The sequence below is a fragment of the Vulpes vulpes genome, chromosome 8 (assembly GCF_048418805.1).
Source record: "Vulpes vulpes isolate BD-2025 chromosome 8, VulVul3, whole genome shotgun sequence".
Taxonomy (NCBI): domain Eukaryota; kingdom Metazoa; phylum Chordata; class Mammalia; order Carnivora; family Canidae; genus Vulpes; species Vulpes vulpes.
This window is the reverse complement of record NC_132787.1, coordinates 23,980,257-23,996,855: the sequence shown is the minus strand read 5'-3', so window position 1 is coordinate 23,996,855 and position 16,599 is coordinate 23,980,257. Positions and strand designations below refer to the sequence as shown.

Below are 16,599 nucleotides of genomic sequence, written 5' to 3'. Positions count from 1 at the left end.
CATTCTGGCAGAGGAGACAAAATCACCTCATATATCTGTTCCAACACTAATTTGCATCCAAAATTTTCTCATCAACAGTAGCATCCCCGTATCTCAAGTTTTACCTATTGTTCCTTTTAGAGTCTCTGACGAAGGTGTTAGATTCAATGCATCGGGCTTCCATGTCAAGGAGTCTCAAAAAGGTTTCTTCTCTCCAGCTCTAGGCCATTTTACCCACATATGTTCATTTGGTCTCGGGTCTCTGGCTCCTGGGGGTTAAGATTCTACCTTCACAGTCATTTTTCATCTTTGATTGATCTGTTGACTATCCCCAGGTTGATGGCACATGCTTAATATCATAGTTTTTTTCCTCTTTGTGTTTTGGCTTTTTTTTTTTTTTTTTAAGATTTTATTTATTCATGAGAGATACAGAGAGAAAGGCAGAGACATAGGCAGAGGGAGAAGCAGGCTCCTTTCCGGGAGCCTGACACAGGACTTGATCCCCAGGCTCCGGGATCACACGCTGAGCCGAAGGCAGACTCTTAACTGCTGAGCCACCCTGGTGTCCCTGTGTTCTGGCTTTTTAAGGTCTCCAAACTAGAGTAAATAGAGTAGATTTGTTAGGGGCCTTTCAATATTGGGAGACTAAGTAGCAAGTCCTGTCAGTCCACTCAGTATCTGATAATGATGGGTTAAAAACTTTTGCTTCAACTTTATCAATATCTGCTTTATTTATTTGGTTTTTCAGTAACCACTAAAACCTTCCATTCTACTGGGGCAAGTAGATTTGCCATCTTTTCTGCTTGTTAGTGAACCATCTAATTTTTTGGTATTATTCCTGACCTATGATGGGAAGCTTGAGACAGCAACTCTGATCCAACATCCTGAACAGTTTCTTTTGTTGGTAAAAGTAAAGTTACATGGGGGACCCATGTATGTAGTAGGAGTAATTTTTATACACAGTATTCACCATGACCTGGGGATGGGATATATTAAGTGGTTGAATATCTTGGTCACTATAAAGCAAATCTAGTGTGGCCTGCATGTACAGCATATCAGCCACTTCATCTGGACTATTCCACTTTGCATGCAAAGGACAGGACAGTTCCTCTTCTCGGGATAAACAAACTTTCTAGCCACTTCATTCGTTGTACAAGGCTAGCCCTCTTGTTTGGGTTAGTCATTGCCATTAAGGACTAACAGTAGTGAGCTGTGGGTCCTGTATTATCACAAACGTGCCATGGTCTTCAAACCATAGACTGCTTCTACTTTAACCATTCTTTTTTTATATTTATTTTAAGGATTTTTATATATTTGAGAGAGAATGTGAGCAAGCACAAGCAGAGGGAGCTACGGAGGGGGAGAAGCAGGCTAACTTAACCATTCTTATGAGTCGTATTAATAAAGGTTTTTTTTTAGGGGTGCCTGGGTGGCACAGTTGGTTAAGTGTCTGCCTTCAGCTTAAGTCATGATCCCAGGGTCCTGGGATTGAGCCCCACTTTGGGCTCCCTGCTCAGTGGGGAGCCTGCTTCTCCCCCTCCCTCTGCCATTCCATTCCCGCTGCTTGTGCTCCTGTGCTCTCTCTGTCAAATAAATAAAATCTCTAAAAAAATTAAAAAAACTAAAAGGTTTTTTAGGGAGCTAGCTATCTTGAGCCATTAAATGAGACAACTTTTACACTATATCCCCTGGTTTTATTAGTTTCCTGATTTTGTTTCCTTGCCTCCTGAATCATTTTGGTAAACAGCTGTAAATTTGCTGTTCAGCATGATTTTTCTCCTTTATGATGGTTTTGAGGTTAGCAGCTTGATGGTGCACTGGACCAGTTGGAATCTGGGTCTGTGTAACGTCACAATCCACCCTAAAAGTGTCTGGCTTTCTGTTCTAGGTAGTATGCTAACAATAGCCAGCGAATTGTGCATTTAGGCAATTTCTCATTTTGCATTTTATTGTGGATTCAGTGACTAAACTCCTGAGGTTGGATCTGTCATTGCTAGGTTCCATTTATTTTTACCTCCTGTAACAGATGGCAGCATGCCTACTGTTTAATACTATGGGTGATTTGGCAAACACCTGGCATCAGGGATTTATCATCCTCTAACCTTTTTTTTCCCCCAAATGATGCTTTAGCAATATTATAGTGAGTCTAGGATTATACTAGTGAACGTGAGGTAGGTTTTGATATCCTTGAAACAGATTAAGACCTGTTCTGCCATTGTGACTTTGGATAAGTAAGGGAACTTACCTTAGTTCCCATAGATTCTCATTCTACAAATTGATCATTTCTAAGGTATTTTACAATCAGTTTATATATAAGCAAACATATATTGAATATGCCTGTGTTCTAGGCCATTGTTTCTCAACCCTTTTAATAATTTCTCCCTAAACAGAAAGTTTGAATTAAAAATTTTATTGATTTCTATCTAACAGAAATTATGTACCGAAGAATAAGATTTTGTCAGGATTGCGTTTTGATGAGCCACAAACCATTGTAATACTTAAGATTCTTTTTTCTTCTTTGTTAGTGATAGCTGTGTTGAGAATGCATGTAATAGAGTAAGAAATTTTATTTCATTTCATAGATATATGTATCCTTTGACTTAGATGTAGTTACATCCTGACACCCACTGTAAGTCAGATATCCTAAATTAAAATGCATTTTACATACTAAGTCAAAGATATCCTAAATCAAAATGCATTTTACACACGTAACCAACTGAGCCTCATAGCTTAGCCTAGCCGACTTTAAATATGCCAGAACACTGATATTTGCCTGCAGTTGGACAAAAATCATCTAACACAGGCCTATTTTATAATAAAGTGTTGAATATTTTATGTTATTTATTGAATATGGTACTGAAAGTGAAAAACAGAATGGTTGTATGGGTATAGAATGGTCATTTATGTACCGGTTGGTTGTTCTCATAATCCTCTGGCTGGTTGAGAGCTGGAGCTGCTTTTGCCCATAGTCATGAGAGAGGATCATACTATATATTGCCAATCCTAAATTCATATTCAGGGTATGGTTTTACTGAATGCATATTGCTTTAACACCATTGTAAAGTTGGAAAATTGTAAGTCAGACTATCCTAAGTTGGGGGCCATCTGTCTGTCTATATCTATACCTCTTCTTTAAAATACTAAGGTAGAAATTAGAGAAAGTGCAAAAATACTTGTATATTTCTTTTCAGTTTTTAAAACTCTAAAGCTTTGGGGAATTTTCTTTAAGATTACCTAGAGCTGAAGGTAATGAGAAGGTTATGTGAAGGTACATTTCTTCCTGATGTGGATGTCACATTAACTCTAATAACAGTCTGTTTGATGTTAAGTTATACACGTAATAAAAAGCACACATCATCAAGTGTAGAACCTGATTAATTGCTGTAGGTGTTGATATGTTGTATATTTACTGCACTCCTTGGTAAAGGATTCTAATTTGTTCTTTAAAATTGCCTTGACTGTTCTTTTTAAATTGCCATATAAATTGCAGACTTAGCTTTTCAATTTTCACAAAAAGAAACTGAATGAGAGTTTGATACTTTGTGGCATCTATAGATATTTGAGAAGTAAAAATCGTTAATAATATTGTCTTAAAATCCATAAACAAGGAATATTCCATTTATTTAGTCCTTTTATTTCTCTCAAACTTTTTTTTTTAAGTAAACTCTACTCCCAATGTGGGGTTCAAACTCATGATCCCGAGATCAAGAGTTGCATGCCTTACAGCCTGAGCCAGCAGGCACCCCTTCTCAGACTTTTGAAGTTTTCTTTTCTTTTTTTTTTTTTTTTTAAGGTTTTATTTATTTATTCATGAGAGACACGGGGGGAGAGAGAGAGAGAGGGGGTTGGGGCAGAGACACAGGCAGAGGGGAGAAGTGGGCTCCATGTAGGGAGCCTGATGTTGGGACTTGATCCTGGGACTCCAGGATCATGCCCTGGGCTGAAGGCAGACACTCAACCACTGAGCCACCCAGGCATCTCAGACTTTTGAAGTTTTCAGTGTGGTGGTCTTGCATGTTTCATTTGATTTTTCTTTTTCCCCCCTAGGAATTTGATGTTTTTTGATATTATTATAAAAGGTATAATTAAAAAAATGAATTGTTGGTATATATAGAAATTCAATCTATTGTTATGTATTGAAATTTTCAAACATGAGTTCTAATGTTTAATGTATATGCTTTTTGTATTTTCCCTGTGTCTGCAAATGATGATACATGTATTTTTTCTCTTTCCTATTCTTCCTTTATTTATTTATTTTTTTTTGCCTTACTGCACTGGCTAGGATGTCCAGCACAATGTTGAAATAAAAGGTGATAGTGAGCATCCTTATCATGTTCCCAATCTCAGGGGGAGAATGCTTTCAGTAATTTATTATGAGTTATGATGATGTCTGTAGGTTTTCTTTGGATACTCTGTCAGATTAAGGAAATTTCCTCTTTATGTATGTAAGTATGTATGTGTTTTTAAGTAATCTCTGCACCCCGTGTGGAGTTCCAACTCACAACCTTGAGATCACATTGTATGTTCTATGGACTGAGCCAGCTAGGGGCTCCAAGGAAGTTTTCATCTTATTTTTAGTTTGCAAATGTTTTAATCATACATGGGTATTGAATTTTTCATGTGCTTTTTCTTTTTTGCATCTCATGATGATTACATATTTTCCTCCAAATTTCTGTTATTAAGCTGAATAACATTGATTTTTTAAAAAAATTGAATGTTAAAAGTCTTTGCTTATATAGAGTAAGCCCCATTTGGTTCCGATTTGTTATTTTTTTTATATTGTATTAGTTACTAATTTAAAAAACATTTTTTTTATTTGCATAATCTCTATACAATGGGGCTCAAAATCACTACCCTGAGATCGAGAGTCTCACCCTCTTTTGACTGAGCTAGCTAGATGCCCCTAGTTAATATTTTGATTAGGATTTTTGCAACTATTTTCTTGTAATGTCCTTGGCATGTTTTGGCATCTTATTAACTGTTTTCTTTTTCTTAATAATTTTGCTTGGAAGTTATCAACATTATCTTTAAAAAGAACAATTTTGATTGTTGAGTTCTATTTTATTGATAATTTTGCCCTTTTATTTTGTTCCTAATCTTTTTTTTTTTTTTAAGATTAACTGGCTGTTATTTTTCTAGTTTTTTTAAGCTGGAAGCTTATGTCACCAGTTTTCTGCCTTTATTTATTTATTTTATTTTATTTTTTTTCTGCCTTTATTTATTTATTTTTTTAAATATTTTTTAATTTTTATTTATTTATGATAGTCACAGAGAGATAGAGAGAGGCAGAGACACAGGCAGAGGGAGAAGCAGGCTCCATGCACCGGGAGCCCGACATGGGATTCGATCCCGGGTCTCCAGGATCGCGCCCTGGGCCAAAGGCAGGCGCCAAACCGCTGCGCCACCCAGGGATCCCTGCCTTTATTTTTTAAAAGATTTTATTTGACAGAGAGATAGCACAAGCAGGGGGAGTGGCTGAGGGGGAGGGAGAGGAAGAGGGAGAACGAGAAGCAGGAGCAGGCTCCAACTGAGCAGAGAGCCTGATGTGGGCTTGATCCCAGGGCCTTGGGAATATGACCTGAGCCAAAGGCAGGTGCTTAACCAATTTAGCCACCCAGGCTCCCCATCTTTTTTTTTTTTTCTTCATATTTTCATTTATGTGACCCTGAAAGTGCCCACAAGTTTTGAAATATTTTTATCATCATTCACTTCAGAATGTTTTCTAATTATCTTTTTTTCTTCATCCCTTGGATTATTTACATATTCATTATTGCTTCATTTCAAATGAATGGGAGAGTTTTAAAGTCTTTTTTCTTTTTTTTAAATAGATTCATTTGAGAGATAACGTGTGTGCGCACATGCATGAGCAAGGGGGAGGGGTAGAGGGAGAAGCAGACTCTGCTGAGCAGAGAGCCTGATGGAGACCTCCATCCCAGGACCCTGGGATCATGACCTGAGCCACCCAGGGGCCCTAAAGTCTTTTCTTTACTGTGGTAAAAAACAACATAAAACTTACTATTTTAATCATTTTTATTTGGGATATGTATAAGTTAATGTGCAGTTTGTGTTATTGATGTCTGGCACATATTCTCTTGTAGTTTGAGAAAATATTCTGATTTTTGATGTTTATTGAGGCTTGTTTATAATCAGGCTTATAGTCAGTTTTGCTAATACTTCATGTAGGCTTTAAAAGCATGTGTATTATCGTTGGATACAGAGTTCTGTGTATGTCAAGGAAGTTGGGGTTTTGATTCTGTTGTTTAGATCACTTGTATGCATAATGATTTTTGTCTGTTTTTAAAAATATCAGCTCTTGAGAAGTGTGCTTAAGATTCAACCAATTATCCAATTAGTTTGTCAGTTTTTTCTAAATACATTTTGAAGCTGTGTTACTGGATGCATTACACATCTAGAATTGTTACATCTTCTTCCTGGATCCATTTTTTTCATTATTATAAAATGTCTGTTTATTTCCCAGAACATATTGTTAAGACTATTTTGTTTAATATGGTGTAACTACGTCAGCTTTCTTTTGCATGTCTCTTGTAAAAGCAGCATATATAAATATGTATTTTTCACAGTGTTTTAAATGGATTTCGTTCTTTCACATTTAGTGTAACTACTTAATGAGTTAACAAGCTCTCTCAAAAAAAGTTTTTTTTCTTTTTTTCTTTTTAAAAGATTTTATTTATTCATGAGAGACACACACAGGGAGAGAGAGAGAGAGGGAGAGGGAGAGAGAGAGAGGCAGAGACACGGGCAGAGGGAGAAGCAGGCTCCAGGCAGAGGGCCTGATATGGCACTCAATCCCGGGGCTCTAGGATCAGGCCCTGGGCCTGAGGCGGCGCTAAACCGCTGAGCCACCCGGGCTGCCCAAGAAACAAGTTTTTTTTTTTTTCCCCCCCCAAGAAACAAGTTTTAAGAATTATTTAGGAACAGAACTTTTTATGTGGGGGCTGGAGAGGGGAGGGGTCAAAGATGACTCTCAGAAATTTGCTTGAGTACATGGAAAATAAAATGAATGGGTACTATTACCATTACATGTTTCATCTGTGGTTCTAAACAATTTTGTTATATGTGTTGATATTGTTTTCTTTGTATTTCTTGGGGTCAGGCTTATTGAACTTCTTGAATATTTCAGTGTATAGATTTTCATCTAATTTGGATAAATTTTGGCCATTAAAAATATTTTTTTCCTCTTTTCTCCATTGGGGGATAGAAAATCTCTTTGCTCATGGATACTCTGCTCACTCACTCATGCTCACTTGCTCTGTAGTTTAGCTAGTTTTTTTTCTTTTCCCCTCATGTGTTCTGTTTTCTATTTCTGTGTTCTGTTCTAGTATCTATTGCTTTTTTTTTTTTTAAGATTTTATTTATTCATTCATGAGAGAGAGAGAGAGAAAGAGAGGCAGACAACAGAGAGAAGCAGGCTCCATGCAGAGAGCCCGATGTAGGACTTGATCCCGGGACCCCAAGATCATGCCCTTGGCTGTAGTCAGGCGCTCAACTGCTGAGCCACCCAGGCATCCCTTTATTGCTTTTTCTTCAAGTTTGCGTTTTTGGGGGCAATATCTAACCTACTGTTAAATCTGTCTAGTGCATTTCTCTCCTTAGATGTTTTGAGTTGCCTGATTTGGGTCTTTTTTATATGCAATGTCTCTGCATAACTTTTTGTTATATAATACAAAACATATTAGTAGAATACAGATTTAATGTCTGCTGAGTCTAACATTTAGATTAATTGATTAATTGATCCCCCCCTTCCCTTCATGAGTATATTTTTCTGCCTTTTTTGCATGCCTAGTAATCTTCGCTTGGATGTCAGACATTGTGAATTTTTACCTTGTTAAGTACTGAATAGTTTTTATAGTTACTTGGGAATACTTTGAGTCTTTTGGGTCTTTAAGGTTTGTTAGGTGGGACCAGTGTAGCTTAGAGTCTAGGCTAATCTGTAAATCTGTAACATAGGGTTTTTTTTTTTTTAAGGGTTTTATTTATTCATGAGAGACAGAGAGAGACAGAGAGAGAGAGAGAGAGAGAGAGAGAGAGAGAAGCAGAGAAGCAGAGACAAGGGCAGAGGGAGAAGCAGGCTCCATGCAGGGAGCCTGATGTGGGACTCGATCCTAGGACTCCAGGATCACGCCCTAAGCCAAAGGCAGACGCCCAACCTCTGAGCCACCCAGGGGTCCCTGTAACATACATTTTGTCTTAACTCTTCTGTTGTGAATTCTTCGTCTTTTATTAAAATGTAAATATGGAGTTTTCTACATGCATAGAACATGCATGTTAAGGTCTTAGTGTATGTCAGTCACTGTTTTAAAGCTTTTATGTGTATTAAGTCATTAATCCTCATAACATTATGAAATAGATCCAGTATGTTAATATTATATATAAGGAGAATGAAGCACATAGGGATTAAGTGACTTCCCTAAGGTTATGCAGCCTGTAGATAATACAGCTAGAATTCAGACTCAAAGAAGTCTTGCTTTCTAGCTCATCATCTGAGTTAGTACTATCCTAAATACTTGATAAACAGTGCAGGATAATTAAGAAAAGGAGCTCCATGAGATTTCTATTAGTTTTGTCCCACCTTTATTGAGATGAAATTTTTACATTTCCCCCATTTTTAAAAAAGATTTTATTTATTTATTTGAGAGAGAGAGAGAGAGAATATGAGGAGGGGGGAGGGACAGTGGGAGAAGCAGAGGCCCTGCTGAGTAGGGAACCCAACACAACTCGGGGCTGTATCCCAGGACCCTGAGATCATGATCAGAGCCAAAGGCAGATTCATAACTGACTGAACCACCCAGGTGCCCCAACATTTGATATTTCTAGTATATATCTACTACAATATATATATCTAGTATGTATCTAGTATATATTGTATATTTCAGAAGGTTCAGCACATTGAATTTCTTGTTGGTATAAATGCGGAGTGGGAACCATTGGAGGGCAAAAACCATTATCTTTCCATCTTTAAAGCCAGTGTTCTCCAGTGACCATCAGGAACACACTGATAGCTGAACATGTTGGGTTTAAGAGAAAGCTTATATCACTCAGAATGGTAGGGATCTCAGTAAGTGGGTGTTAGAAAGAACTTATTATAGAATTTGGGCTTGCTGATTTGGGAGAGTGTCAAAGAAGCAGGCTTTCCTCTGGATTAAGTCTGTCAGGAAGAAAGTGGGGCAAGTCTATGACTGGATATCTTAATCTTACCTAGAGGACTGAAGGAACGAAGCAAGGCCAAAGCTGTCATTCATATTAGCTCAAATAAGGGGATATTTAGTCATTTTTGTGGTTTGAAAAAAATTTTATAATTTGTATATGTTCGGACATGATTGAAGAGTGGCTTTATCTCTGTCTTGATTCATTGTGGTCAGAGTGGCCTCATCTGATGTTGGTGTTCTGTGAAATTGTTTATGTTCAGCAGAACCACAGGGCCTTACTATGAGTGCCAGGTCAGTTCCTAGCTGTTGGGCTTTTCTTTTAGCAATTTAATTTTCCATATGTAAACTATGGTTCATTGCAGGAAAAAGAAAGTGAGAAAACATACTTAAAGCCAAAACAAAACAAAACAAAAATTCAAGAAACAAGAAACAAAAACCAAGATTTACTGCCTAATATTTGTCGAATATCTTTGCAGACTTTTTTTTATCCTTATTTATATAATATTTTATAGATGTGAAGTTATATTATTCATGCATTTTTTAAAAAAGATTTTATTTATTTATTCATGAGAGACACACAGAGAGAGGGGCAGAGATAGGCAGAGCGAATAGCAGGCTCCATGCAGGAAGCCCGATGGTGGGACTCGATTCTGGGATTCCAGGATCACGCCCTGGGCTGAAGGCAAACGCGCAACTGCTGAGCCACTCATGAGCCATCCGTCATGTATTTATTTTTTACCCTAAAGATTTATTGTGACTGTTATTTCATTGGAAGTATGTGGCTGTTGTACATAGAGAATTTTGGAGTTGGTTTCTCAGTCTTTGTTACAGTAAATTGAGATATTTATCTGTACATGACATCTGAAGAAGTTACAGAATAACGTGTGTAAATTTCTATGCCTTTGTAGTAAACAACATGCTTTTTAACACAGTTTTTAATAAAATGATTCACATTTAGTTTAAGTGCATATTGTTCTTGTCAATTCTGCATACAAGTCTTTGTGAAATCTAGGTGGGAAGCAGTACTTGTATGTCACTGCATACCTGAAAAAGTAGATATTTAGAATAAATCTCTTTACATTAGGTCATACAGTTTACCTGCATTAGGTGAGTAAGGTTAATAAGTTTTGTATATAATTAAAAAAAGTGCATTATATAAAAACTAGTAGCTGTATAATACTTTGGTAAATACTTTGAAATTTTCATCTGAAGATGTAAAGCTTTTTCAGATGTCATTTATCATTACAAAAATTGAATTAGAAGCATTTATATTCTTTCTCCGGCATCAGGTAAATATGTGTACATTTAAAACTTATACTTTGGCTTTTTTCCTTTTGTTTTTTGCCAGTTTTCTTGAAAAAAAAGTGCTTAACTCTTGCTTACACTTTCACCTCTTATCCCTTTGTTCCACCTGAAAGCCTCCAAGAGCTTTGAATTGTTGAGCAAATAGAAAAATTAATTTTAGTATCAGAGGAAGGTGAAGGTTGCAATTTTTGAGTAGATTTGAACTAAGACTGCTAATCATCTGTTTGCTTTTATTTATTTATTTATTTATTTTTTATTTTTTTTATTTTTTAAAATTTATTTATGATAGTCACAGAGAGAGAGAGAGAGAGAGAGAGAGAGGCAGAGACACAGGCAGAGGGAGAAGCAGGCTCCATGCACCGGGAGCCCGATGTGGGATTCGATCCCGGCCCTCCAGGATCGTGCCCTGGGCCAAAGGCAGGCGCCAAACCGCTGCGCCACCCAGGGATCCCTGCTTTTTTTTAATGTACCATTTGTGTTGATATAAAAAAGAACTTGAAATTCTTTTTTTTAAAATATTTTATTTATTTATTCATGAGACACAAAGAGAGAGAGAGAGAGAGAGGCAAAGACACAGGCAAAAGGAGAAGCAGGCTCCAGGCAGGGAGCCCAATGTGGGACTTCATCCCGGGACTCCAGGATCACGCCCTGGGCCAAAGGCAGGCGCTAAACCGCTGAGCCACCAGGACTGCCCTTAAAACAATTTCTAATGCATGTTAAGTAACCTTTAAAATTAACACTTAAATTTTTTCTATGAGATTTACCATAATGTGTAAGTTATGGTAGATTTATATTTGTATATTTATACTTGTGATTGTTGGTAAAGACCTTTTATATGCTATATGCCATGCTGGAGGAGGGCAGTGTCTTGTTTTTAGAGACTTTCCAATTTATTAGACATAGGAGAGAGGTGTGTGTGTGTGTGTGTACTGCAGTGATTGAAGTACAAGCATACTTTGAGATACAATAGGTATCAAAACATTGTGTGGGAGTACCAGAGATTGAATAATTAACATTTTGGATCAAGAAAGACAATGTTATATAGGAATTACAGCATTCTTTTTTGTTTAAATCTAGAATTAAAATTATAGACATGTTAGGCAAAATTGTATTTAAAAGTTTTTTAGGGCAGCCCGTGGCTTAGCGGTTTAGTGCCACCTTCAGCCCAGGGCATGATCCTGGAGACCCAGGATCACATCCCAGGTCGGGCTCCCTGCATGGGCTTGCTTCTCTCTCTGCTTGTGTCTCTGCTTCTCTCTCCTCTCTCTCTCTCTGTCTCTCATGAATGAATACACAAAATCTTTAAAAATAAAAGTTTTTTATGTTAAAGGTAGATATTTTTCTTTTAATTAGTATTTATTTTCAAGCTATCTGCTATTTCATTCGTTAAAAGTATGCAATTGCTTTTTCCCCACATTTTTACCTTTCCTTTTTTTTTTTTTTTTTTTTTGACAGCTTTTCACAGATGGAATCACAAATAAACTTATTGGCTGTTATGTGAGCAATACAATGGAAGATGTAGTCCTGGTGCGAATTTATGGCAATAAGACTGAGTTACTGGTTGATCGAGATGAGGAAGTGAAGAGTTTCCGAGTGTTACAGGCTCATGGCTGTGCACCACAACTCTACTGTACCTTCAATAATGGACTGTGTTATGAATTTATACAGGGAGAAGCATTGGATCCAAAGCATGTCTGCAACCCTGCCATATTCAGGTACATTTCTTTTTGTAAATAATTTATCTTTTTGAAAAATAAGAGTATTAAGTGCTCTAACGAAATATTTTTTAAAACTGCCTTTTCTTCCTTTGAGCAACTATTTGGTTAACTTAGAAACTTTTTTAGTTAGGGTTCTGTTTTGTTTTTCCTGAAGAAAGACAATCCTTTCTGTCTGCTGTCTCATCGAGTCTTTGTAAAAGAAAGGACTGTGAGATGTGGTTTTAGATTAGCCTGCTGTAGTGTCAAGGCTTCCCCTTAATTTTTTACTTTATTTATTTTACTTTTTATCTTTACATTTAGATTGAATTAATTAACATAGTTTCAAAGTAGAGTTCAGTGATTCATCAGTTGTCTGTAACACCTGATGCTCATTATATCACATGACCTCCTTAATGCCTATCGCCAAATTACTCTCCCCACCACCCTCCTAGTAACCCTGTTTGTTTTCTGTGATTAAGAATCTCTTACGGTTTGTCTCCCTCTCTGATCTCGTCTTGTTTTATTTTTCCTCCTTTCCCCTGTGCTCCTCTGTTTTGACATGAGGGAAACCACTGATAATTGTCTTTCTCTAACTGCTTATTTTGCTTAGCATGATACCCTCTAGTTCCATCCACATCATTGCAAATGGCAAGATTTCATTTTTTGGTGGCTGAGTAATATTCCATTGTGCGCGCGCACGCGCGTGTGTGTGTGTGTGTATATATATATATATACACACACACACACACCACATCTTCTTTATCCATTCATCTGTCAATGGACATCTAGGCTCTTTCCATAGTTTGGCTGTTGTGGACATTGCTGCTGTAAATATTTGGGGTAAATACCTAGTGTAATTGCTGGGGGACTCTATTTTTAACTTTGTGAGGAACCACTGTTTTCCAGGTGGCTGTACCAGTTTGCATTCCCACCAGCAGTGTAAGAGAGTTACCCTTTCTCTGCATCCTCACCAACATTGGCATCCTCGCTAACATTTGTTGTTTCTTGACTTGTTAATTTTAGCCATTCTGACTGGTGTGAAGTGGTTCCCTTAATTTAAAAAAAAAATTTTTTTTTTTTAAAGATTTTATTTATTCATTCATGAGAGACACAGAGAGGAGAGAGGCAGAGACACAGGCAGAGGAAGAGGCAGGCTCCATGCAGGGAGCCCGATGCGGGACTCGATCCCGGGATTCCAGGATCACGCCCTGGGCCGAAGGCAGGCGCTAAACTGCTGAGCCACCCAGGGATCCTGGTCCCCTTAATTTTTTAAAGTAGTGCTTGGATTAAAGCATTACACGTTTCTTCCTACCAACTTTTGTAATTCAGTTGCTCATATTTTTCGGAGTTTTTGCTAAGATTCTTTCAATTCTGTTAATACTGTTACTTTTTAAACTTTTTATTTAATTCAGTGTATTATGTTACTTGTACAACTTTAATTCAGTGTATTATGTTTTCTGTAAGAAAAATTTGTTGCATATGCTACATCGTTTTTCCAAAATTAGTTTTTTTATTACTGTTTTTTATATTTCTCTTTCTGCTCTAAAAAACTAGTAAATGAGCTTGATTTAAAAACTGCAGATTCAAAAAAAACCAAACAAACTGCAAATTCATTCATAGTTCCAACCAGAAGTTCTCAAACATTTTGTTCTCCAGATCCCTTTACAACTCCAGATTATTGAGGGCTTAGAGTTTTTGTGAGTTTTATTTATCAATGTTTACCATATTAAAAATTAAAACATTTTTTGAATATAAGAATATCAAGCTCACATTATTAGCTGTCAGTGTGATAACATCACACATGTAACTTCTTGAAAACTACACCATGTACTCATGAGAGAATTAGAGTTTAAAAGGTAAATGGTATCTTATGAAAGTAGTTTTAACTTCATAAATCTGAATAGATTTGAGTCTGTAGGGATCCTGGATCGTATATATATTTTTAATTAAATTAATTTATTTGAGAGCAAGAGAGAGCAAGAGCAGGGGGAAGGGCAAAGGGAGAGGACGGAGAAGCAGACTCCTCACAGCAGGGTGCCTGATGCAGGGCTCCATCCCAGGACCCCTGGATCATGACCTGAGCTGAAGGCTGTTGTTTAACTGACTGAGCCACTCAGGCGCCTCTTCTTTTTCCTTCTTTTTAAAAAATTTTTTATTTATTTGAGAGAGGAGAGCCTGGATCACATTATAAAGGTGCTTCGTTAACACACTGGTGGAAATGGAGTAGAACAGTATTTACCTATTTTAAACTGTTTCAAATAGTATTTAAAAATATTTTGGCAGAGAAATCTATTTATTCAAACCCCAGTTTTTAACCAGAGAGTCTCTTTCCTAATGTGAGTGTACTCTTTAGAATATATTGAAGGACCTGATTAATAGATATTATGTTTTTTCTTATGTGTCACATTTTTTGGTCTTTAGGTTTGTGTGCGTGTCTGTATCAGATTTATTTATAAATCAATTTTTTAAAAGATTTTATTTATTTATATGAGAGAGAGTGAGTCAGTGAGAGAGAGAGAGAACATGGGCAGAGGGAGAGGGAGAGGCAGGCAGACTCCTCTGCTGAGTAGGGAGCCTGACACGGGGCTTAGTCAGCTGAGTCACCCAGGCTCCCTCATAAATCTTCAGTTTTGTTCACAATGTTTGAGATACATCTATGTAACAGGATTAAAAGTGATTAGATGCACAAATTAGGTCAAAGGAAAAGCTGGAGTTAGATTCAGATACAAAAAGTATATTCCATAAGGTTGTTAGAGAAGGGCCATATGAGCTTCCTAGTAACTAAAGCAGGGAGAAAAATGTTAGTTTTAAGAGTCAATGTCCAAAAGATTTAAGAAGAAAATTGCTTAGGGTCTATAACCATTTTTACTGGTGTAGCCATTTTTTTTTTAAGATTTTATTTTTTATTTATTCATGAGAGACACAGAACGAGAAAGAGAGAGACAGAGACACAGGCAGAGGGAGGAGCAGGCTCCATGCAGGGAGCCTGACGTGGGATTCGATCCCTGTCTCCAGGATCAGGCCCTGGGCTGAAGGCGGTGCTAGACTGCTTAGCCACCCGGGTTGCCCTGGTGTACCCATTTTAATTGCTTTGTGAAACCCATACTTTATTCATTTGATGTTGACATTCTTATGCTGTTTTTAACTCACAAAATTTAAACTTCCATTTGAACTATTGGCAATGGGTGCTGTTTGCTGGTCAAAAAGTTCACATTCAGGAGATTTTTCTCTTGATTGATATGGGAGGTCTAGGGCAGTTTTTTTCTCTTTTAGTGATTGTGTAACGTTATAAAATCTAAAGCCATGTGAAATTCTATATATGGCATTATATCTCTGCCGCTAAGGATACACAGTGAAACCAGACTGCTTCAGACTTACGAACTATGTGAATTTGGGGATATTACTTAAAACATTTTGTGTTTCAATTTCCTTATCTAAAAAATGAAAATAGTGATATTTACTTCTAGGGTTGTTGTAAGGATTAAAGTTGTTAGTATATGTAAAAAGTTTAGAACAATACCTGGCATATGTTAAACACTATGTAAATGTTAGCTTTATAATTATTATTTTTTTTTCTGCAAGACTTTTCATATTTTATGTGACTTAGGCAGAGCTTCTAACAACCTGGACAAGAAAGTATTAAAGTACTTAGGTAAATTATGGACGTTATAAATCAGTTGACTTTATTATGCTTTTAGAGACATTTTCTGAATTTTAAAATTCACAGATTTTTTGCTTTTGTGTACTATTTATTATAATATGTAGTATTCCTTAAGATGTACGCAAGCAGCATGTAGATGTAGCATACCAAGTAACTATTGCCACTAAACCCCCCTTCTTGTTTGTGACAGACAAAACTAACCAATCTTGGAGTTCTTTAGTTCTTTTTTTTTTTTTAAATTTTATTTATTATTTATGATAGTCACACACACAGAGAGAGAGAGAGAGGCAGAGACACAGGCAGAGGGAGAAGCAGGCTCCATGCACCGGGAGCCCGACGTGGGATTCGATCCCGGGTTTCCAGGATCGTGCCCTGGGCGAAAGGCAGGCGCCAAACCGCTGTGCCACCCAGGGATCCCGAGTTCTTTAGTTCTGAACATAGATGAGATTTCAGAATCTTACTCAACTAAGTGATTTTATGTATTAACTACCCACGAGTAGTCCTCTTTTTGGGGTTTTTCTTTTAATTGCCTCAAGGAGACGGTTTTATATTAAAATGTCACGATTTTATTTTTAGTTGATCCTAAAGGAAAAGGTAGTAATGGGTATGTTACAGTTCTTATTAATTAGAGAAATTGTCAAACTGATGCTGGTGGCTAATACTGATATAGCGCTTAATATGGGCAGGACACTTTTGAACACTGTGTGTGTATTTTTAAAGATTTATTTTAGAGAGAGAGTGGTAGGGGAGGAGCAGAGGGAGAGAGAATCCCAAGCAGACTCCCTGCTGA

General features: G+C 37.0%; 1 protein-coding gene across 1 annotated transcript in view; it reads left to right on the top strand.

Moving 5' to 3' along the window:
- ETNK1 (ethanolamine kinase 1) overlaps positions 1–16,599 on the top strand; it is a 64,184-nt gene that overhangs the window by 11,005 nt on the left and 36,580 nt on the right. The window contains exon 2 of the mRNA XM_025995098.2: positions 11,907–12,166. Coding sequence (XP_025850883.1) covers positions 11,907–12,166 — 260 coding nt within the window. The remainder of the gene's footprint in view (positions 1–11,906; positions 12,167–16,599) is intronic.